Raw genomic sequence first — 22,672 nt, 5'->3', positions numbered from 1 at the left:
GAAAACTGTCAAGACAGAGCCAGAGAGAGCTGGAGAGGCGGGGAAAGGGCCAGTGGGGCTGCTGTCCCGACACCAGACCCCCGCCCCCCGCCTTGGGGACCTCGCCCTGGACCCCGCCTCCGCCCCTGCCAGCGCCGCCGCGCAGGCGCACTCCCGACCCAGGCGCACTCCCGACCCGCCAAGGCAGCGCAGGCGAGCGCTTTGTCCCAGCCCCAGCGGGGGGCTGGCACGGGTCCCCAGCGGCATGCTCGCACGTGGCCTTGCACCCCTGGGCACACGTGGGCCCCACTGGGAGTGGCCGGCGCCGGGTGCGAGTCTGAGCTCCCACGGGCCCGCACGGGCACACGCCGCCCCCACCCGCGTCCGCGTGGACTCAGCTACACGCGGCGGTTCCTGCACGCTCCAGGAGGCCGCAGGCTCAGGACACCCCGATCTGTGTCCAGGCGATACACACACATCGTAGGCACAGCCAGAGCGGACAGACCCATTCATGCCCAAGTACACGCATCGGGACGCAGGCCAGGAGCCCAGGCTCACAGGCCACCTGCACACACAGACGTCCACGCAGTGCATCTGCACAGACACCCGTGAGCAAACGGGCCAACACATCTGCCCACATGAACACAGAGGCGCACGGAGCCGGGCGCACACTCCTACCAGCAAGGCAAGGACAAACTCACATCCAGACCTCCCATGACTCGCGCACACCCCCGTGCAGTCTCCATTCTGACCTGGACACTATGGTGCATTTGGCTTGTGAAAATAACACTGAACAGAGACATGTCCAATTTTTGCACCTTGTTGTTAATTAAGCAGTGTTATGGCCAGAGGTGACTCGCATGCGTAGGTGTGCGATCGGATGTGTATTTATGTAAAATAAACCTCTTGCTATGGAGACGGCTTGCCAGGCTGTGTCCTTTGGTGGTGGGGCGGCGGAGGAGGGGTCTTCGGATTTTGCTTCAGAATGCCCAGGACTTCTGTTGACCTACCGCCACCTCCAGCCCTGCCCGCATTCCTCGGAAACACGCAAGTAGCGCACACAGCAGTATCCTGGGGGGGGGGGGGTTGTGATCTCCCTGTGAATACAAGGGCAACTCCACACAGGCCTGACAGTCCCCCACCCAGTCCCCGGCGTCAACGGCCACCATCCACCACAGGCATCTGAGTCCTGTCCTTATCACACTCGGGGAGTCCTGGGCTTCGCCTGGTGCTTCTCCCAGGTACTCACCCCAAACACAGGTGCGGATGTGCACACACGGCCACATTCCACCGTGGCTGCCTCCAATCGGATCATGTCACCTCCTGCCTGGCCCAAAGCCTTCCAGCTACCGGCGCTGCCAGCGCAAGGCCCTTCTAACGGCAGTTTGTTCTCACAACCCACCCATCACCCCCCGGCACACAGTAGACGTTCAATAAACTGTTGGCCAAGCTCTGAGGTCTGTTTGTGTTTAATCAGACAGTATGCAAAGTATTTACAACCAATTCTGGATCCCCCCTTCCTCCCCCCAAGCCTGGGCCACAGAATTTGGGACCACCAGGCCCTGCCCAGAGCCAGGGGTTTCCCAGGCCTCTGCATAGTCATCTGAAATCTACAAAACACTGTTTTTTGTTTTTTGTTTTTAAAAAAAGGACAGTATCAGGACACCTATACAAAGGGCCTTAGGCAGTTTTGGGGGGATTTGAGAGCACATCGAGGTGAGTGAGCCCAGATGTGACCGCGATGGACGGGAGGAGACTTGGGTGATCAACATGTATGAGAGGAAGAGTTGAAATTTCATCGGCAGGCACTGCTTGGCCCCCTTCCCCGCTGGCAGGGCCTGGCTGGCTCGAGAACCCCTGGCAGCAGGAATGTTATTGCTATGATGGGGTACCATGGGTGAAATGTACAATGTGTCTGAGGGACAGAGCAGGGGCGTTTTTACATGTTAAATATGGACACACATGGAGACACACACACATGCACTCACATACACACACACACACACACACACGGGGACCCTTGGCAAGATGCCACAAATTTGTCAGCTGTCCTTTTACAGATGGGCACACTGAGGCCCAGGGAGAAGCCACCACACACCCTAAGGCTGAACAGCAGAGCCAGGGCCTAAACAACCTCCTGATGTCCCAGGGCTGGGCTCCCCAAGGATGTCCTGCCACAGTCTGGACGGGACAGGAGCTGAGCAGTTGCAGAGGCCATGGTCACACATGGGGCAGACACTACAGCCCAGAGAAAAAGCAGGGGCTACCCAAGGTCACGCAGCCAGTCCTGGTGCATGGTAGTGGGCACCTCGTCCTCTTTCACCCCAGCCCAGGCACTCCTTTCCCATCTCATGAGTGAAGGGGTGCCAACTCAGGCTGGAGGGCAGAGGCCAGGCATTAAAATGCCACAGGACAAACTGGGGGAAGGAGGACCTGGGGTTCCCTCCTGAGATCAGGGTCAGGGCCTCCCAGCCTCTTGGCTCTTCCATTTCTGCTTGATTGCCTCCAGAGCCAGGGAGCTCAGTCTTTCATAGCTGGCTGGCTCTGAAGGTCAAAAGCCAGCCACATTCTGATTGAAGCCTGCCTCTCCACACCTGCCCCTCCCCTGTTCCCAGCTCAGCCTCACATCTGCCTCTGTTCTCCTCCCCCATGACAGCCCAGCCGAGTGGACAGCAGCTGCAGAGCTCTGCTGTGTCTAACCCATCCTCAGTCCCCTGGCCCCTGGCTGCCCCCGTCTGTCCGTGATGCCTCAGAGGACGATTCTCATTGGTTCCTGAGGAAGACAGAAGGAGCACCAGGTTCTGATCCCACCTCAACCCTGAACTTTTTTGTGGCCTTGGCAAGTCACATCCCCTCTCTGGACTCAGTTTCCCCATGGGTAAAATGGGAGCAAGCAATGGATGGTCTCTAAGGGTCCCTCACATCTAAGAAGGGCAGGGTCTGAGGGGTACTCATCCCCCCCAGCATTACGTCGAGCTGGGCCTCAGGCCACCCGGCCTGGGAGTGACGGCAGAAGGTCCTGGCCTTGGTGGCCTCCACCTACAGATGTTTCTGAAGTGGATGGTGAGGGGCAGGGTGGCAGGCAGGCCGAGGGCTGGGGGCCCATTGCTCCTCTTTGGAAAGGCTCTTTGGCCAGCTCTTGAGACAGACGCAGGGCAGGGCCGTGGGAAGTAGGGAAGGAGCTGATGAATGGAGTAGACTGGAGCGGGAAACAGGGAGCCCCAGCCCTGCCCAGCCCAGCCCAGTTCCTCCTCCAGAGACCAGAGACCGGCCAGCTCAGGGAGGGAGTGCAGGGAGGGGGCGTGTGGCTACAGCAGGAGCAGGGACAGAGTCACTGTGCCCTCCTTGAGTCCTGCCCTCACAGGCTCCCGCAGGTCCCAAAGCCCTTCCATGCCACAAAAGAGGGGCGGGCCTGGCCCCTGGCAATTCAGCCCCCCGGAGAGAGGGCAGGCAGCTGGAGGCAAGACCCGTGCAAAGGGCGCCCCAGACCAGGATCCAAGCGGAGAAGCCCGTCTGGCCCTGCCTGCTCCTAGAGGTTCTCTCCGGGCTGGTACTGGGGCTCGGTGGACGTGAAGTAGTCCTCCAGGAAGGCCTGCAGGTACTCGAAGGTGGGCCGCTCCTCCGGCTCCTTCCGCCAGCACTGGCACATGAGGTCGTGCAGGGACTCGGGACACTCGGGCGGGCAGGGCATCCGGTAGCCCCGCTCTACCTGGTCCAGCACCTCGCGGTTCACCATCCCTGTGGGCAGAGCGAGGCATGGGGCGGGGAAGCTGAAGGGGACAACAGAAGGGCTTCTTGCCTAGGACAGGCTAGGCGTGACCATGGGTAAGTCCTGTCCCCAAGGCTGACAGCCCTGACCACACAGAGAGCCGAGATCAGATGCTCAACCTGTTATTCAGATGGGGAAACTGAGGCCCAGGAGGGGTTGTGGATTGTCCAAGGCCCCCAGCGCAGAGGGGTCCAGGGACTCGAGATGGCCACGGGGATCCTGCTTACCAGGGTAGGGCACCCGTCCCTTCGTGGTGAGCTCCGTCAGCAGGATCCCAAAGGACCACACATCCGACTTGATGGTGAACCGGCCGTAGAGGGCGGCTTCTGGAGCCGTCCATTTGATGGGGAATTTGGCACCTACCAGAGCGAAAAGGGTGTGTCGCAACCACTCTGCCAGGTGGGCAGCATTCTCATCTCCGCTTGGCAGATGAGGAAACTGAGGCTCAGAGCAGGATGCAACTGCCCAGGGCCACGCAGACCCCGCCCACCTTGCCGGGCTGTGTACTCGTTGTCTTCGATGAGCCGCGCCAGCCCGAAGTCAGCCACTTTGCACACCAGGTTCTCTCCAACCAGGATGTTGGCGGCGCGCAGGTCCCGGTGGACGTAGTTCATGCGCTCCACGTATGCCATGCCCGAGGCGATCTGCAGGCACAACCGCGGGAGCCTGGCTCAGGGGCCACCCGCGCCCTTCCCAGGGGCACATGCCCAGGGCTGGGGTCCCCGCAGGGGTGGAGAGCCGACCACACTCCCCGCCCTCCCACACTACTTCAGGGAAGTGAAGTCAGTTTGTATTAAACATAAAGAGCAGAGCAGCGCTCAGCGGGAGGAGGGGTGCAGGGCAGAGGGCAAAGGGAACGCATGAGATGAGATGCAGCCAGGAAAATGGGGTGACCATGAAAAGAGGCCCCAACTGACTCAGAGACACAGACAGGACCTGGATGCCAGGTCCTGCCCACTGCCTCAAGTCCCCTCTGTGAACCTCAGTTTTTTCATCTGTCAAATGGTAATAACAGCCAATCCCAATTACTCCTGATTGTGATAAGGATTAAATGAAAAATTGATTGTAGAGCACTGCCTACAGCAAGCACTAATACACGTTTGCTGAGTGGCTAAATAACCTCTACAGAGACGAAAACTGAGGCCTGAGGTTCCACAGCAAGTCAATGATTTCTGATGCCCAGGTAAGGGCTTTCCTCTGCCCAGAACATGGGGCAAGATCAATGAGTGTGGGGGAAATCAAGGCAGGCTTCCTGGAGGGGGCACTCAGGAGGCCAGATCTGGATAAGCCGGATGGGTCTGGGTGCTCGAGGGCCCAGGGTGTGGAGAGGCAGGAGGGGCTGACTCACCTGAGCAGCCATATCCACCAGCTGAGGCAGCCGCAGGTATTTGCCCGTCTCCCCCTTGAGAAAATCCAGCAAACTCCCTGGGCAGAGAGAGACCCAGCTCTAGCCCCTGCCCTGTCCTCCCTGAGCCAGGAGCAAGGATTCCCAAATCCTGTCCCCCAGCCAGGCTGGCCTTGCTGTAGCCAACACGGCAGATTTTATGAAAACCGAACTCTGAGTAAAGCCCAACTCAGTGTTTGTCACTCAAAGGCAAGCAGGAAGGGGAACAGCCAAATGTCCCCTTCCAGGTGGACGGATGGACTAGTCCATGCGTACAACGGAACCCTACTCAGCAGCAAAACGGGAACAGACTACTGAGAGATGCAACAAGGATGAATCTCAGATGTAAAAGTTTCCATATACGAAGGTCTACAACAAACAAAAATAGATCTATAATGACCGAAGGCAAATCAGTGGTTGCCTGGCTTTGGGGTTGGAGGGTCCCATCAGCAAAAGGGTACACAGAACTTTCTGGGTGATGGTGATGTTGTGGATCTTGATAGTGGTCAGGGATACACACAGAGAATCCATTTGTTAAAACTCATTAAACTGGGCCGGGCACGGTGGCTCACGCCTATAATCCTAGCACTCTGGGAGGCCAAGGTGGGAGGATTGCTCGAGGTCAGGAGTTCAAAACCAGCCTGAGCAAGAGCGAGACCCTGTCTCTACTATAAAGAAATTAATTGACCAACTAATATATATAGAAAAAATTAGCTGGGCATGGTGGTGCATGCCTGTAGTCCCAGCTACTCAGGAGGCTGAGGCAGAAGCATCGCTTGAGCCCAGGAGTTTGAGGTTGCTGTGAGCTAGGCTGATGCCATGGCACTCACTCTAGCCTGGGCAACAAAGTAAGACTCTGTCTTAAAAAAGAAATAAAAATAAAATTAAAAAAAACCTCATTAGACTGGACACTTAGAATGGGTGTCTCTTATCACATGTAAATTACACCTCCCAAAAGTGGGGGTGTATTTCAAAAGTATTTCAAAAAATAACTAATTAATTTAAACATTAAGTCAAGGTCAAGCGAGCAACTTGACCTACATGTGGCTCAGTGTGGAGGGTTGCGGGAGTTCTCTTTTTGCCCCAATATGGCAAACAGCTTTAGAAAACCAGCAAAGTGGGGGCAACAGGATGGGCCACAGGAAATGATTTAAAAAGTGAAATGAGAAAGGCAATCTTTGGTTTAACTTTCCATTGACACGAGCATTTGATTCTGTTCCACCGATTTCGGGGGAAATCCTGCTTCCCCCCACCTGCCCTGTTGTGAACGGCTCCGTCCATGGTGGCTACCTGGAGGGGCGGCCGCGTACCCCCGTGCCAGCGGTGCTGGCCTCACCCTTGCTCATGTACTCCGTGACGATGTAGATGGGCTCCTCAGACACCACCGCATACAGCTGGACCAGCTTCTCGTGCCTCAGTTTCTTCATGACCTGGGCCTCCTGCAGGAAGGCCTCTGGAGACATCGTGCCCGGCTTCAAGGTTTTGATGGCCACCCTGGTGGTGCCGTTCCAGGTCCCTGTGGGGGAAGGGACACGGGCTGCCTCAGTGGAGGCCCCTCTGTTCCTATGGCACCGGGACCCAGGATCTGCCTGCCCGGGTGCCAGCTCCAGCTCTGGCCTCCCCAGCCACGTGCCAAGGCCAGGCAAGGCCGGTGCCCTTTCTGCACCTCGATATCTCCATCTGTAAAAATGGGCACAATTAGCCGGGCGCGGTGGCTCATGCCTGTAATCCTAGCACTCTGGGAGGCCGAGGCGGGTGGATTGCTCGAGGTCAAGAGTTCAAAACCAGCCTGAGAGAGACCCCGTCTCTACTAAAGATAGAAAGAAATTAATTGACCAACCAAAAATATATATACAAAAAATTAGCCGGGCATGGTGGCGCATGCCTGTAGTCCCAGCTATTCGGGAGGCTGAGGCAGGAGGATTGCTTGAGCCCAGGAGTTTGAGGTTGCCATGACGCCACAGCACTCACTCTAGCCTGGGCAACAAAGCGGGACTCTGTCTCAAAAAAAAAATGGGCACAATGGCGGGGTGCTCCTCACAGGGCTGTTGCGAGGATTAAATGAGTCTCTGGTAACATGCTCAAAGCACAGTGGCTGCCGTCAGGACTGTGATTACTAGGAATGTCCCCAAAGTAGCACATTAGCATGACAATTAGAGCTGGGGTTCCAACTCCATGCTCCCATGCCTGGGTGATCAGTTCCTTCTGGGCATGGCAAATGGCAAGTGCGCTGGCTGGGGCCAGGGGTGAGGGGTCAGGGGTAGCCGGCCCAGGGGCCATGGAGGCCACCAGAGCAAGAGGCCGCCTCAGGAGCCCACACTCCCCCAAAGCACAGCCCCGCACTAAGCACAGCGCGAAGGCTGGCCGCAGTCCACTCCCGCCTCTGCCTCCTGCCAGAGCCGGCTCGTCTGGAAAGCGGCAATGCGTGGCGCCTGCCTGTGGGAGCCGATTGAGGATTAAATGAGATTTTAGCGATTGGGCCGGGCCCGCTGTGAGGCTCTGTAAAGAAAGTAGTTATCGCTTCGCTATTATCTGCTTTTTAAGTTGGGGGCCTTGGGGGAAGCTGTGTTCTAGACAGTGTTTCATCCGGGTTCTCGTCCCGGCTGGGCGGGGGCCTTGGGCCCATTCTCCTCATCGCCCGCCTCGATCTGGGGGTTGGGGCTCAGGCCCACCTCTGCGGGCCCCCAGGAGTCTACCTGGAGCACCCAGGGAGGAACGGAGGCCCTTCCCTGGACGTCACCGCACACCTAAGGCAGGTGGTCTTGCAGCCACCAGCAGGGTTTATCCAGGGTTTGCGCGAGTCCTCATTTAGCTGCGTCCACGTCCACGCGCTGGGGTCTCACCCCTCCCCTCTCAGCAGCTCACGCCGCCCCTGCCCTGCCCTGGCCTGCCCAGCCTCCAGGCCTCTGTCCCCGCACCCACGCACGGCTCCCCCTAAGGGACGCCTGTCTGCTCTCCCCGGCCAGCCCTGGGGAGGAGAGGGGACGGTGACACCGCGCACACTGCGGCTCCGATGAAACAACCCTGCAAACTGCACCCGTGTCCGCTAAAGCCGCAGACTCACAGTCTGCCCACCTCCACCGGGATCAGCAGAGAGCAGCCGGCGGGAAAGGGGCCTGGCTTTTGTCACGGCTGCATGGTGCTCGTTTTCAAGGACCCTTTTGCTATTGTTCCAAGGTTAGACAAGAAATCACTAACAGGCAGGCCCGGAACATGCCAGACCCTAAGCTTCCCAGCACCCCCCTCCACGAGCGGGGGTGGCTCTTCCCTCGGCTAGCAGCTAACATGTGGACACGCACAAGCCACTGTTCATTCGCAGCCCCCTGATGGTCCTATTAGCACCAGCCCATCTTACAGGTGGGAAGACTGAGGCTCAGAGTGCGCTGGCTAGCCCTGACCAGCTCTGGATTAACAGGTGCTATGGTCTGCAGGGCTGCTGAGCACAGCATGTGGGGGGATACACCCCAACTCGGTGCCGCTCAGCACTGGGGAGCTCTATATTTAAAACAGGTCCTACTGTTCAGCAGAGGTGACTAAGCGGAAAGGGAAGCAAGGGAGGCTGAAGCTGCCACCCAGGACAGACCTCGGGCCTGGTTCTCGGTGGAGACACCACACGCCTCCCCCAGGGGCCCGGCCTTACCCATCCACACCTCTCCAAAGCAGCCCTGGCCCAGCTTGACCTCGAGCCGCAGCGACTCCCGAGGGATCTCCCAGGCGTCCTTGGCCAGGCCCTGAGTCTGCGGCTTGGACGTGGGGCACACGGTGGTGAGGCGGTGGCACAGGCCGTCGGCGTGTTCTGAGGGCACAGGCAGGGAGGTGCAGGTCAGGCGGGCCGTCTGCCCCGGGCCCCCCTGTCCCGCTGCGAGTGTAGCCCCGCACATGACACACACAGGCTGCCTGGGGGCCAGGCGTGGACAGCCATGTATGCGCGGCCCCGCCCCCCATGGGCCCACTGAGCTTTACGCATCTGCGTCCGGGTCACTCACTCACTCATTCATTCATTCATCAGACTTTAAGGGGACCCAGAGTAGAGTAAGTCCAGAGGAACCTGCCCTCGGAGCTCCCGGTCCAGGGAGGAGCCCAGTCACCCCACCCGCCAGGACCACGCGTGTGCCGGGAGAGGGGAGCCGCGCAGCAGCAGGAGGCCTGAGTGGGGGTGGACGCCCAGGGCAAGTGGCAGCTGGGCCGGGATTTGCAGGAGGGCGAGGGGCTGAGCAGGGAAGGGCACCCCAAGCACGGGCTGGAGAGAACAGCTGCTGGGCTGAGGGGCCCCAGGGGCTGCAGGGAGTGGTCGGGGGAGGGGGCACCAGGTGGGGGCAGGAGGGGCTGAGATTAGACACCCCCCCCAAGGCCTCAGGGCCTTTATCCTAAGCTCCCAAGATAGCCCCTGGAGGGCTCTCATCTGCAGGAAGGGGACCCTATAGTGGTGGCCAGCGGGAGAGAGTGGCGGGAAGGTAGGGGAAGGCGGGAGGTCCAGCTGGGAGGAGGAGGAGGGGCGCAGGGTGGGGAGCAGACCATGGCTACACACACACAGAGGCACACGGGCACAGGGGCACACGGTGGCACTGCGGTGCACACATGGTGGGCCACACCACTGCACCACGCCCCATCCCTCCCCCTCCACATGGTGGGCTCCCTGAGCCCCCGCGGCCCCCTCAGCCACTCTCGCCCACCCTCTCCCTCTTTGCTGCAGTCAGTCTAGCCGCCCCTCCTCCTCTCCCAGTAACCGGTTCAGACCGGTCCTGCGCTATGCAGACAAACGACAGCAGCCTCTGTCCCCTCCTCCTCCTCAGGGCAGCCCCCTCCTCACCAGACAGCTGCAGAGAAAGAGGAGGAGCGGTGAAGGCCAGTGGGGAAGGGCTGGAGGAGGGGGGAAGGGCAAGGAAGGGATACAGGGAGGAGGGGGGAAGGGAGAGGAAGGGGGGAGGGGGAGGGATGGGAAGTGGGGGAGCAGCAGACCCTGCAGACCAGGCCTGGGGGGACACTCACTGGAGTAGTAGGCCACCAGCTGCTGCAGGCTGTTGAACTGGGTGCGGGACGTGATGTAGAAGCCGCCATTGTCCAGCTTGCGGATCTTGTAGTGCTTCACGTTGAGGCCCTTGGCGTTGTCGAAGTCGGACACGGACAGGCAGTAGGCACCTGCAGGCCAGGCCCAGGGGGAGTGTGACCAGCACGCCGGCTGCCCCCGCAGGCCATGGCACTAAGCACTGTTCTATGCCTGTCCCACACGGGAGGGAGGGAAGGGAGGCCGGGGCTGAGAGCCCCTGGGCCACCCTGTCGCTCAGCCGCCAGCTCTGAGCCAGCCACTGAGGCAGGGCCAAGTGAGCAAAGCAACACCTGACCAGAGGGTCCTGCCATGCACCCTCGGCCCTGGCAAGACCTACAAATCCCAGGTGTGCATCCCAGCTGTGTGACCTTGACAAGTCACTTGCCCTCTCTGAGCCTCCATTTCCGCCTCTGCACAATGGGGGCACTCCCAGGACTGCTGGGAAGATTCGATGAGACAACATATAAGAGGTCCTGGCACACACTAGGAACTCAATAAATGCTTGTTGGGAGCCTGGGAAGGGCCCCATATGGCTGTGTGTCCCTGGCCTAACTGCTTTCCCTCTCTGGGTCAGTCTACGGGGGCACTGTCTGTGGCCCACCCCTTCCTGAAGACAGGCCCAGCTCAGGCAGGAGGGGGTGGTTGGCAGAGGGAGTGGCTGGCAGAGGTGACTGGCAGACAATCACATGCTAGGTGTGGCCTGAAGGCAGCCAAGGCGAAGCTGGGCCAGCCCTGGTGTCCCTTCCCTTTTCCTTTGAGCCTAGATAAGAAAGGTTTCCTCCTGCCCAGCAGGCCAGGGTAGGAACCTCTTCTAACCTGAGCCCAAGGGTGGCATGAGGGACGGAGGCTGAGCCCAGAGGCGGGAGCCTCTCAGGAGCCCGGCCCGGCAGCGCGGATAGCCCGGGACGCCCACCCCTGCAGCCACGGACCTTCCGCTGGGCAGTCCTCGGGCAGAGGTTACCACCCGGTGTGCAGAAGGGGAAATGAGGCCCAGAGAGGGAAGTGGCCAGCCTGTGGTCACAGAGCTAGCACACAAGCCCACACTCGAACATCTAAAGCCTGCACTGGGCAACCGTGATTTTCTACAGAGAGTCCAGGCCATGAGCATGTAGAAGCCACAGGCCCGAGGCTGACGCCAACCTTGACCGCGTGTGCACACGCGCACAGGCATGCCGAGCCCAGCGGCCACATGCTTACACAGGTACACACTCCCCAGGCCCCCGGGCACAAGGACAAACCGCAATTCACTCCCACGCAGAGACACACAGTTCCACCCCCACGTGCACACACACGCATGCCCAGACCTACGCGCGGCATGCACACGTGTACACGGCCACACAACTGCTCATAACGCACACGCACGACATGGATGCTCTGCTTCCCCATCTCCCGCTGAGCCCCAGGCCCACAGGAAGCGGCCCAGCTTGGTTGCCATGGTGACGAGGCGCCTGCAACCCACTTTCAGAGGGGCTGGAGAGAAAGGGGATGGTCTTCATTCTCCGGCCGGGGGGAGGGACAGGAGAGGAGCAGGGGCCGGGACTGCCCGGCACCCAGTGCAGCCCCAGGGCCCCTGGGAAGGGGAAGAAGAGGGGCCTATCACATCAGCACCCACCCTGGGAACAAGCCTTTTGCTGTGTGACACTCAGACCTCCTGACAACCTGTACCCATTCCTCATCTGAGGAAACTGAGGCCAGGGAGGCTAAGCCTCATCTTTCACTGGGCCTCTGGCCACCCCAGATTTCTCAGAGCTCCTCAGATGTACCTCCCTGACTTGGATCCTACCATTTCCACCACCTGGAGGGCTCTTCCCTCCCCACGCCATACACCAAACTCCTATTCACTCTGCAGCACCCAGCTTAAACCACCCGCAGTAGACTCAGTTTTCACTGGCCAGCAGGAGTGTTCGTACCTTTTGTGGTCTCGCTCTCTCGAACTAAGAAGGTCCCTCTCGGGTTCTCGGTGTTGAGCAGTAACCGCTCTGACTCTCGTCTGGTGATCTTGCCAAAGTACCACCTGGGGTGGGAGGGGGTGGGCGGCATTGGTGGTCCGGGCTTCTGCCCAGTCACAGCGCCTCCCCCTGGATGTGGCCGGGGCCCTGGGCAGCTCGGCCTCCCACCCCAGCCCTGGAAAGACCTCTGCGCAGGCAGTGGCGGGCAGTGGCGGGGATATACTCACTCCTCGGCCTGGATGGAGTCCGAGGGCGCCACGTAGTTGCTGGGGATGTAGCCCGTCTGTCCCGTGCTGAGCGAGTGGGCCAGCCACCAGTCTCCCTCTCTGAGCAGGGGCAGAAGGAAGAGCAAAGGAGAAGGGAGCCGTCAGCGGGAGCCCGGCGCCCGGCCCTTCCTAGGTGCTGTGCTGGGGCCCCGGAGGGCCAGCGAGGCCCGGGAGGCAGCAGGGCCGGCTCGAGCTCTCGCACAGTGCCGGGCAAGCTGGCCTGGGACCCTGCCCCCCCGGCCCAGATGCCTCTTTGCCAAAGCTGGCTCAGATGGGCTTTGTCCAGGACAGGGGCAGGACTGACCTTGATCAGCCCGAGCCCCAAACCCACAGGGGCAAAGGCCTGGGATGGGCAGTAAGCTGCTTTCTTTCGGATGTATCAAGACATCTCAAGATGCCACGAGCTGCTTTGGGAGTGAGGGAGGGAGCTCCCTGTCCCTGGGGGCAAGTAAGGTTGTAACAAGAGAGAAGATTCCTGCCCGCAATAGAGTCAAATTAGACCTATGGCGTTTCCCAAGCCCTGAGATTCAGAAGCCCAATCCTGGGAGCTGATGAGATGTGGGTGGAGGCAAGGGGTGGTTCTTTTGGGGACCAGTGACAATCTAGGCCCCAACCCTGCAAACTAGAGCAATGCTTATCTCTGTCACATATCACAGGTCACACCTGAAGGGCTCCTCGGCTGAAAACTACAGGCCTCCTCCTGCAGCCTTCCATCTGTAGGGGGAAACTGAGGCCAGGGTGGGCTAGGACTTGCCCAAAGTCACACAGCAAGCCAGTCAGAGGGGACTGAGGTGGCAGAGCCCCAATGCCCAGAGCACTTCTATGCTAACTGCCCCGTGAGGAGGAGGGAGGGGGAGGAGGTGCTGGGGGCAGGGGCGGGAGGAGCTCTTGGCGTGGAGGCTGGGTCCCTGGACCAGGGTGGGCGTTGGGAGGGGTGGAAGTACCTTTGCAGCCATCTGAATGTGAACCAGGTCTGGCTGGAGCGGGGGTCCAGAGACACAGAGGAGGGAGGAGAAAGCGAGAGCCCAAGAGGAGAGAAGAGGCAGAGATGGGGGTGGTGAGAGGCAAAGAGTGACAGGAAGAGCCAGGGAGAGAGCAGGAGAGCCAGGCGGTGCTGGGGACGGGGACGGGGGCAGCCGCAGAGGCCTCACATCCACAGCAACCAAAGGGGACAGGGAGAGGGTCCACAGGGACTGGGGGAGGGTGTCACTGGGCAGGCGACCTGGGAACTAGGGCCCCCTCTCAATCCCACTGTACAGATGGGAAGACTGAGGCCAGAGAAGTGAAGCCCTCTGCTCAAGGTCACACAGCCAGGCCTGGGTTCCCGGAGGAGGAGGATCCCTCCCGTACAGGGCGTGGCGGGGCTGCTAGCTTGCTGAGCTCTTCTCAACCCAAGGCCACCTTTGGACCTCACCATGACCCTGAGAAGATCTATGTAAGCAGGGTGTCCCCCCAGACCCTGCTAGGGTCCAGTCAGAGAAAGGACCTTGCTTACAGTCACACAATCTGAACTCGAACCTGGCTCCCTGGCTCCCAGTCCTTCTGAGCTGCCCTGGCCAGATTCTTCAGCCCATTCTAAAGATGGAAAAGTTGAGGCCAGGAGAGAATGGGGCTGAGGGAGCTCTACGAAGACCTGTCAAAGGACAGGTGAGCACCCCAGACCCTGGGGCTCAGCTGGGTGGTCTGAGGTGAACCAGAGGGTGGGGGTCCCTTCTGGATGGAGTGAGCCAAAGGGGGTACAACTGGGGCTGTGTGGGCCTGACTCAGTTGTGCAATGGCTGCACGCATGCTCAGGGAGGGGGTAAGTTCACGTGGGGTCTCTAAGGAGGGAGGCCCTGGAGGGAGGGGGCAAGTCCCACGCCAAGGAAAGAAGCCTTTGGATGCACAAAATCTCCATCCACCTCCGTGTTGCAAACCCACCCGAGGTGTCCACACTTGTCTGTCTCATTTGACCCTCACAGCCACCCTTCAAGGAAGAAACACAAGGTCCCAGCCCCTAGATGAGGAAACTGTGGCTCAGAGATGTTGAGAGATCAACCCAGGGACACACAGCACCAAGACTAGAGTAGCCCAGCACTTTCTTTACCGAGTTGGGGAAACTGAGGAACAGATGGGGCAGGGACTTGCCCAAAGCTGTAAAGCCAGGACTCAAGTCACAGGGAACAGCTCTCTGAGATCTCCCAAACCAAAGCCTCCATCTCACTAACGGGGAAACTGAGGCACAAAAGGGCATTGATTTGCCCAAAGCCGCACAGTGAATAAATAGCAGAGCAGGGGTGGGAATCAGGGCCTCTAGGTGCCCACAGCTGCCCCCACCCCAGCCTCACAGAGGCTGAGACCCTCGGCAAGGCCAAGGGAAGACAGAACCCGAGGCAGCAGGGCGGGGGCAGGGGACGGCCCCACCAGGACTGGGCCAAGGTCTAAGGTCAAGAGGCTACAAAAAGAGGCCACTTGGCCGGCTGCAGTGGCTCACGCCTGTAATCCCAGCACTTTAGGAGGCCGAGGCGAGAGGATCACTTGAGGCCAGGAGTTTGACACCAGGCTGGGCCACAAAATGAGACCCTGTCTCTACAAAAAAATTGACAAAAAAAAAGAAGAAAAAAAGGAGAGGCAGTTTGACAAAGCCAGAGGCTGCAAGCTGGCCTCTGGGGAGCCCCTGGCCCCCGACTCAGAGTGGGAGGCTGGCAGAAGCAAGTGCCCAGGGGCAGCCAAGCCAGGCCCCAGAGGCAAGACGAGTGCAGCTGACATTACCCAGACCTCGGCAAGCAGAGCTCCCGGCTCCCGACAGCAGCCCCCGTGTGGGTCTGGGCTCTCGTGGTCCAGGCCGGGGTTTATTCACAAGGGGCGGGGAGAGGAGTGCACGCAACACCACTAAAGAGCCACGAGCTCCGGCCTCAGCCTGGCCCTTGACTTTGGAGGCGTGCGGGAGCTCGAGCTCCAGAAGTGGCCTGCTCCGGGCGCCATCCCAGCTCACCCCTTGCTGGCTGTGTGGCCTTGACCCCTCCACACCACACCCTCCAGTCTCAGTTTCCTCGTCTGTCAGAGGGGCAGTCATGCCAGAACAGGGCCCAGCTATAGTAGGTGCTCAATGCGCAGGAGCTTTGGCTAAACAAATACATAAAAACAACTAAATCTGTATCTGCGCCGTGCCCCTTCCACTCTCCAAATGTTTTTAAAAAACCAAAGCAGCACAGTCTCAGTCTCCAACAAGGATTTGCTGTGTGACCTTGGCCAAGTGCCTTACCCTCTCTGAGTTTTAGATATAAAGATCATATTCATGGAATCTCCCCTGCAGGCAAAGTGTGCAAATAATCAGCATCAAGCTGGGCTCAGGGGAAGCTAAGAAAATTACTCTGATTATCATCAGGGCCTCAGTTTGCCCACCTGTGAAATGGAAGCACCAATCCCCATCTTCCTGTGTTAAGGGTTTGGGAGGCTCAAACCTGCCTCAGGTGGCGGTGGTGGGGGGTAACCGAGACATAGATCTATCAGGTGGAGGAGTTTTACTGCATCCAGAGCCTTCCCTGGGGCCTGACCTGTCCCCTGCTCAACCCCTCACCTTCCCACCCGTGGCCGCAGGAGGAAGCGCTGGGCCAGGAACCCCCGAGCCGAGATTTTACATTTTTACATCCCAGCTGCTGTTCACTGCCTGTGTGGCCTCAGGCAACTGACCTCACCTCTCTGAGCCTCGGGATCCTCTTTATGGACTTAATCCCGTGTCCAGCCAGGCTGGCATGTGGACCGGGGCTGTGGCAGCTTTGGAACCTGGGACGTGATGCCAGTTTGGGTCTTGACATTTTAACTCGCTTGGGCTGTAGGGACTGGTCAGAGAAGCGGGGCAGCTGGGTGTGGCCAGCTGGGGCCTGACAGCCCCAGGCTGAGGCTGGCCAGGGCCCAGTTAGAGCCAGGCAGTCAAGTTTCCAAGCCCCAAGGCCTGGCGCGCACGGTCTGTGGGCTGGGTAGCGGGGTGAGGGAAGGGCGAGGCCAGGGCAGGTCTCGGGAAGAAGACAGGAAGGCAGGGTCCTTGGAGGCTCTGAAGTCCTGAGGTGCCCCTGCCCTGGCATGCCCAGGCAAGGAGGCAGAGGTTGGCTGCAGTGCTGTTGCCCGGCAGTACCTGCTGGAAGCTCTCCGAAAGAAGATGCTGGAATGTGGATGGGAGGAGGGGGCAGTTGGTGGAGCAACCCAGAGGGGCCCTGGAAACTCGGACGCCAGGCCAGTGGGCTCAGGTCAGCCAGACCTCAGACCCACGGCACGCTCCTTCTGACCCAGGGCCACGCAGGACGCAGGACGCTAGAACCCAGGGCCATTTGGCACCGGGGTCCATGAAGCGGGATCTCTGGGCCGCTGTTGTGAGGGCCCCAACCTGGCCAACCCCGACAGACGGGCTCCACCTGCCCTGACAGCCGCGTGGGTGGGGCCATGCTAGAGCGCAGGGTGGGAGGCGCTAAACAACAACGGCCCCGAAGCAGTCACGGTGGTCCCTGGGTGAGGGACGAGACCCAAACATCTCAAATGCGGGTGGCCCATCTCCACGAAGCCCCTCCTCTCCCCTGCTCTACCGCCAGCCCCAGCTGCCCCCGCCTCCCCAACTTCTAGGCAAGGAGTGTAGTGGCCCCCACCCCATCACCCCGGCCCCCAGCGCCCCCGCCCAGCCTGGAAGGCAGGAAGAGGGGAGGGAAGGGGCTGGGCAAACGAAGCAGTGGGACTGCCCTCCGACCCCGGTGGAAGAGGCAGAATCAAAGTTCCCCGAGCCTTTGCTCACAACGTGACCCGGTCTGAGATGCCCCCAGCACCTGAAAGCCGCCAGCCTGAGGCGTCCTCCCTGGAACGGGCCTTTCCCCGCTCTGGGCTCGCCGCACCTCCACTGAGCCCTCCCGCAAGGGCCATGGGTCCGAGGGCCAGCCTACCCCTCCCAGCTCTGCCACTACTAGCTGTGTGACCTTGGGCAAGTCATTTCCCCTCTCTGGGCCTCAGTTTCCTCATCTGTAGAATGGAGCAAATGAGCGTCCCCACTTCTCAGGGCTGCGCCGACGTGTAAATAATATAATGCAACTGCAAGCGCGCAGCACAGGACCCGGCTCGCACCCAGGGCACGAGAAGTGCTCGGAGCACTGTTATGACTGCTCACTCATCCGCTCCCCAGCACCGGCTGGCCACCCCGTGTGCTGAACAGCAGGTGACATGGGGACTAGAATGGAGGTTGACCAGAGAGTGGCTCAAGGAGCTCCCAGCTTGGGGGGAAGCAGGTGCAAAGAGCTGGTGACAATAAAGGGCCTGGAGCCAGGACCCTGATACGCCAAGGGGGAGCCGGGACAGCTCCCTCCCCTCCCCCGAGAGCAGCCTGAGGAGGGGAGAGAGCCACAGCCCAAGTTCCAATCCTGGCTTTGCTACTTGGTAGCCATGTGACCTTGGACAAGGGCCTTCACCACCTCTGAGCCTCAGTTTCCTCATCTGCAAAATGGAGTCAGGCCCCTCCCCCATCACTACAGCCCTGGCTGGATGCAGAGAGGAGCTAATACAAGGGGGACACGGGCAACGATGGCTGGCACAGCACCTGGCACCTGTGCTCCCTTCTGCCTCACAGAGAAGGCAGTCCTGTGCCGGACCTTGAGGGATGAATAGGAGTCCACCAGGCAGAGGCTGGAGAAAGGGCATTCAGGCAGGGGAAGAGCATGCACAAGGGAAGGGAGGCATGAACAGGCAAGACACGCTTGCGGATGGTGGAAATGTCCCACTTCCTGAGCCAGGCCTTTGAGGACACCCAGGGATGGAGTCTCCTGTCCCCTCGAGAGCCCCTGCCTGCCACAGCCCTGAAGGCTCGGCCCCCTCCAGCCCTGCACCCTCCGTCCTCGCGGGGTGGCCGTCCACCCCTCTGCCGTCACACCACTTCCCTGTCTTTCCTTCAAGGCCTTTAGCCCTCCCAGGCCCTGTGGGCACCACCAGAGGGGCACACCGCAGGGGCTCCAGGAGCTGACCCCATTCCGCCTGACACTTGGCCTGGACCGGGGCAAAGGGCTGGCTCCCGGCCACGCTCTGGCTCCAGGAGGGTGTGGACGCGGCCTGCTCCGCGCAGGCCCCAGCGGGCTCAGCACTGGAGCCTGCCTGCAGCTGGTGCTCAATGGGCCGATGGTCTGATGGGGAGGGGTGAGGTGGTGGGAGGGCACAGGGAGGAGGGGTGAGGAGGGAGCGATGGATGGCCCCATCTCAGCCTGGGGTCCGGGTCCAGGACCCGGTCAGTCCGGCAGGGGTGGAGAAGCGGGGGAAGTGGTGAGGGCGGCGGAGGGAGCAGAGAGCACAGGCAGGGACAGGGCGGTGGAAGCACATGCGGGCGGCGCCGCACCCGACCCGGCAGCGCCCCCACCCGCCCGCCGGCCCGCCGCTGTACACACCTGACATCCACCTTCCTCCTAAGGGCCAGCGAGAGAGAAGCAGAGAGAGGGAGAAGCTGAGAGAGGGCTGGAGGGAGCAAGCAGAGCCGGAGATGGGGAGGGTCCCCGTGGCCAGGGATGGGTGCCCGGGGCTGGGGAGGGACAGCAGGCGCTGCCAAGGTGGAGGTGCAGTCGGTGCTGGGCGCCACTTGCCCTCTGTCCCACTGCCCTGTCGGCAGCTCCAGCGTGGCAGGAGCCCACTGTGAACTCACCCCACTGCGTCGCGGGGCCAACGGGGAAGGGGGCACTCACGTGTTGTTGACAATCTGGAGCCGTTCCCCTTTCTTGAAGGACAGGTCCGTCTCTGTCCGTGACTCGTAGTCATAGAGAGCCACAAAGGTGGTCACTCCACCTGCAGAGAGGGTGGTGTGTCAGCAGGGCGGCGCCGAGGGGAGGGGGGTCTCCCACACCCACCAGTGCCCAGCCCAGAGACGCGGTCACAGTCAGCGGGGCCTGTATGTGTGTCGACACGGCCGTGTGTCCGTGCGTCGCTGTGGGGGCGTGAGCGTCCCTTCACATCTGAGTGTGCCCTGGGCTTTAGGTGGCGCTGGGTATCGTCTTAGCTATTTGGTGTCTGTCTTGCTCACAGAACCAGAAGTGCTCGGTAACAGGCATCTTTGTTTTGTCCCCAGAGCCTGGCACACAGTAGGTGTTCAGGAAAGAACTTCGGGCTGAATGAGCAGTGGCTGCAGAAAGCCCCGCGGGGAGGCACACTCTGTTTCTCCGTGAGTGACTGGGTGCTGCCAGGTGTCTGGGAAGACTTGGCTCCAGGTAACTGTCCCTTCAAAGAGGCCCCTCTGTCCCCCATTTTAAGTGACAACGTCCACCTCCACAATCCCCCAGTCTCCCCTCCCCACCGTTTCCTTCCTTCCCAGCCGTCTCCACTTCCAAGCCCCTGCACAGGTGTCCACACCTGTCCTGTTTCTCTCTGCCCCTGACAACAGTCCTGGCACACAGTAGGAACTCCACAGATATTTCTTGAACAACTGAATGGGTGTGTCTGCATGTGTCTCACCTGGGTGTGTGTCTGTGTCTGCAGGTCCACACCTGCCCATGTGTTCTCACTGCACACAGGTGCATTCACGCGCCTGTGAGCCTGAGTGTCCACCATGGTGTCCCCAGCTCAGCGTGTCCCTGTGCGTCCTCTGTGTGTGTCTCTGAATGGGCTTCAGACTGTATGGCACGCGTCTTCAGCGGAGACACATCGTGCATGTGTGTTTGTGTCTGCATGGGGAGTGTCTGTGCGCCCACGTGTCCCTGGGGTGCCTCTGTGCGCTGTGTCTGCGAGTCCACGACGCCGTCCCGCTCAGCGTGTGTGCGCGCGCCGCGTGGGTGCGGCCCGGCCGAGCGCACGTGTCTGCGCGCACCTGTCCCTGTCTGAGCGTCCCGACCCGGTCCCTCTGCGCGTCTCCGAGCGGCGCGCCGTGCCGCCGTGCCCGCAGGCGCCAGCAGAGGGCGCAGGGGCGCACCGGGCGCGGGCCCCGCCTGGAAGCCGCCCTCGCCCCGGGCTCCGGCCCCTGCCCCGCCCCGGCCGCCGGGCAGAGACCGTCCTGGGCCGGGGGCAGCAGCCGGGGGCCTGGCCCCGTCGCCGCCCTTCTCTCGGGCAGCGCCCCCAGGCCCCGCTAGCCTGCGTCGGTGCCCCTAGAAGGCGCCGCAGGGCGCGCGACGGTAGAGCCCTCCCCGCGAGCCGCCGCGGACCCTCCCCTTCCCGGCGGGCGGGAGCGGCACCCGCGCCCGCACCGGAGAGGGGCGCCCGCGCCCGGCGCACACACGGCGCCCCGCAGGGCAGCCCGGCCGGCCAGCGGGGGCGAGGCCGTCCCGCGCCGCCACCCCCACTGACCGGCCAGCGGCCCCGCCCTCTGCGGGGAGGTGACGGTGTCCGAGGAGTTGAAGCCTCCGAAGAGCTTGGGCTCGGCGGCGGGCGCGAAGGCCACGCTGGGGCCGCGGTGGCCGTCCGCCGAGGCTGGCTTGCTGGGCGTCTGCGAGGTGGGGAAGGCGCCCCCGCCGACGGCGTGCGCGCTCTCGGCGGGCTCCAGGCTGCGGCGCCGCTGGCTGGCATCCTTGGGCTTGCTCTTGTTGCTGCCCATGATCCTGGCTGGAGGGAGAGAGGGCCCTGGGGTGAAGGACAGCCTCTAGGAGCAGGAAGGGCTGCCTGGGGAAACTGAGGCCCAATGAGGGGCGAGTTAGTCTCCCAGAGCCTCAGTGTCTTCATCTGTAAAATGGGCATAATGATGGCACCCATAGAAAGGGCCTGGCACAGAAGCAGCCCTCATCATCAGTAGTAACCCTGACCCTTCTCGCCTCCCCTTCAGTTACTGTTTCTTTCCCTCATGGGCAGCAGGGACAGTGTCTGAGTCATGCCTATGTACTCAGCACCTAGCTCAGAGGCGGGGACTCACTGAGGGTTTGTTGGATGAACATATGACTGACTGGAATGGTCTAACACTGGGAGAAAGGTGCTAAAGACGGCAACCAAGGCAGCAACATGGGGGCAAGGGTTAAAGGAGAGATGACTGGGAGCTGACTCCAGCCACAGGGCCTTTGCACATGCTGTTCCCACTGGCCTGAGCACTTCACCAGGATAACCAGTGCCTCCTTCAATTCTCAGCTCAAAAGTCACCTCCTTGGGAAGTGCTGCCCAAATCCTTTCACGGGGTTAAGTTACCCTGACTTTTGTGCCTCTCCTTGATAAATGGCCCTGTTTTTAATTTTTCTTTAATTCATGTGATTATATGATTATTGTGATAGCCTTTTTTTTTCTTTTTTTTTTATTTCGGCATATTATGGGGGTACAGATTTTAAGGTTTCAAAAAATGCCCATTTCCCCCCTCCCCCCATGTGATAGCCTTTTATCTGTCTTCCTCACTGCTGTGCTGCTAGTGCCTAGCACAGGGAGTGGCACACAGTAGGTGCTCAATAAGGAGTTGAATGAGTGGCTATTCAAAAGTTAAGACATTCCTGCGCCAGAAAGCTAGGAGGTCCAGAGATCAGGAAACACACAGGGAACCAAGCTGAAAACTCCCAGTGCCCACGGCCCTGCCCCCCCCCCCGCCCCCCGCCCCCCACCCCCCACCCCCCACCCCCCACCCCCACTTCCTCACCCACAGGCCCTGGGTGGCCGCGGCTCCCGGAGTCAGCCATCATCTCACCTGGTGAAGGCAGGGGCCGCCCCAGAGGATCTGGGAAGCAGCCTGGGGTCTTGGCTCGAACACCAGGTGTGGAGTCAGGGGTTTCAGACTAGAGGCCCAGCTCCACCTCTCCCTGCTGTGTGTCCCTAGGCAAGTCACTTTCCCTCTCTGGGCCTCGGCGTCCTCATCTGCAAAGCAGAGACAAAGCAGACTTGTCAGGCTGCTGCGAGGAAACGGTTAGAAAGAGAAATCGTCGCGGCTGTCCCTCTTGGATCACTGCTCGTCGGGCTCTGGCGGGCCCAGTGCTAAGACCCTCCCAGGCCCCAAACAGCCTCCAACCGTCCCCAAGTGTCTTATGAGCCAGAGGGGGGAGGCAACGGCGGTGAAGGTGGCTCTGGAGCCAGAGTCCCCAGGTTCAGATCCTGGCTCTGTCCCCAGTCGACCGTGTGACCTCAGGCACATGACCTAACGTCTCTGTGTGCCCCGTTTCTTCCTCTGTCGATGGCGGGGTTGCTGTAGTAGTAAGGGAACGGGGCGCAGAGAGCTGGGAGCGTCTCGGGTCCCCACACCACGCCAGCTGTTGCCCACACTGGCGACTCTGGACGCACCAACTGGGCGGGTCCTCAGTATTCTCCAGGGGACGCTGAAGACCCCGGAACCAACCCAGAATTTCCTCTGAGAACCCCAGAATGGGGGAGAGTCCCCGTGACTAGCCGGGGCCT

The 22,672-nt window shown here is 60.7% G+C and overlaps 1 protein-coding gene across 5 annotated transcripts in view; it reads right to left on the bottom strand.

The window, feature by feature from the left end:
- Positions 1 to 1,432: 1,432 nt before the first annotated feature.
- The window catches only part of SRC (SRC proto-oncogene, non-receptor tyrosine kinase), a 53,703-nt gene continuing 32,463 nt past the window's right edge, over positions 1,433 to 22,672 (bottom strand). For 2 of the 5 annotated variants that reach the window (XM_076011107.1, XM_012755177.3), the window contains 14 exons: positions 21,972 to 22,138; positions 20,663 to 20,917; positions 19,075 to 19,174; positions 18,784 to 18,801; positions 13,339 to 13,371; positions 12,356 to 12,454; positions 12,090 to 12,193; positions 10,122 to 10,271; positions 8,773 to 8,928; positions 6,469 to 6,648; positions 5,097 to 5,173; positions 4,239 to 4,392; positions 3,976 to 4,107; positions 1,433 to 3,717 (listed from right to left, as the gene is read on the bottom strand). In XM_076011107.1, the coding sequence (XP_075867222.1) occupies positions 3,509 to 3,717; positions 3,976 to 4,107; positions 4,239 to 4,392; positions 5,097 to 5,173; positions 6,469 to 6,648; positions 8,773 to 8,928; positions 10,122 to 10,271; positions 12,090 to 12,193; positions 12,356 to 12,454; positions 13,339 to 13,371; positions 18,784 to 18,801; positions 19,075 to 19,174; positions 20,663 to 20,909 (1,659 nt within the window). In that variant the 5' untranslated portion in view covers positions 20,910 to 20,917; positions 21,972 to 22,138 and the 3' untranslated portion in view covers positions 1,433 to 3,508. The remainder of the gene's footprint in view (positions 3,718 to 3,975; positions 4,108 to 4,238; positions 4,393 to 5,096; positions 5,174 to 6,468; positions 6,649 to 8,772; positions 8,929 to 10,121; positions 10,272 to 12,089; positions 12,194 to 12,355; positions 12,455 to 13,338; positions 13,372 to 18,783; positions 18,802 to 19,074; positions 19,175 to 20,662; positions 20,918 to 21,971; positions 22,139 to 22,672) is intronic. The other 3 variants (XM_076011108.1, XM_076011109.1, XM_076011110.1) reach the window with 3 other exon arrangements.

This window comes from Microcebus murinus, chromosome 16 (genome assembly GCF_040939455.1).
Source record: "Microcebus murinus isolate Inina chromosome 16, M.murinus_Inina_mat1.0, whole genome shotgun sequence".
Classification (NCBI taxonomy): domain Eukaryota; kingdom Metazoa; phylum Chordata; class Mammalia; order Primates; family Cheirogaleidae; genus Microcebus; species Microcebus murinus.
This window is presented reverse-complemented; position numbering and strand designations above follow the sequence as displayed.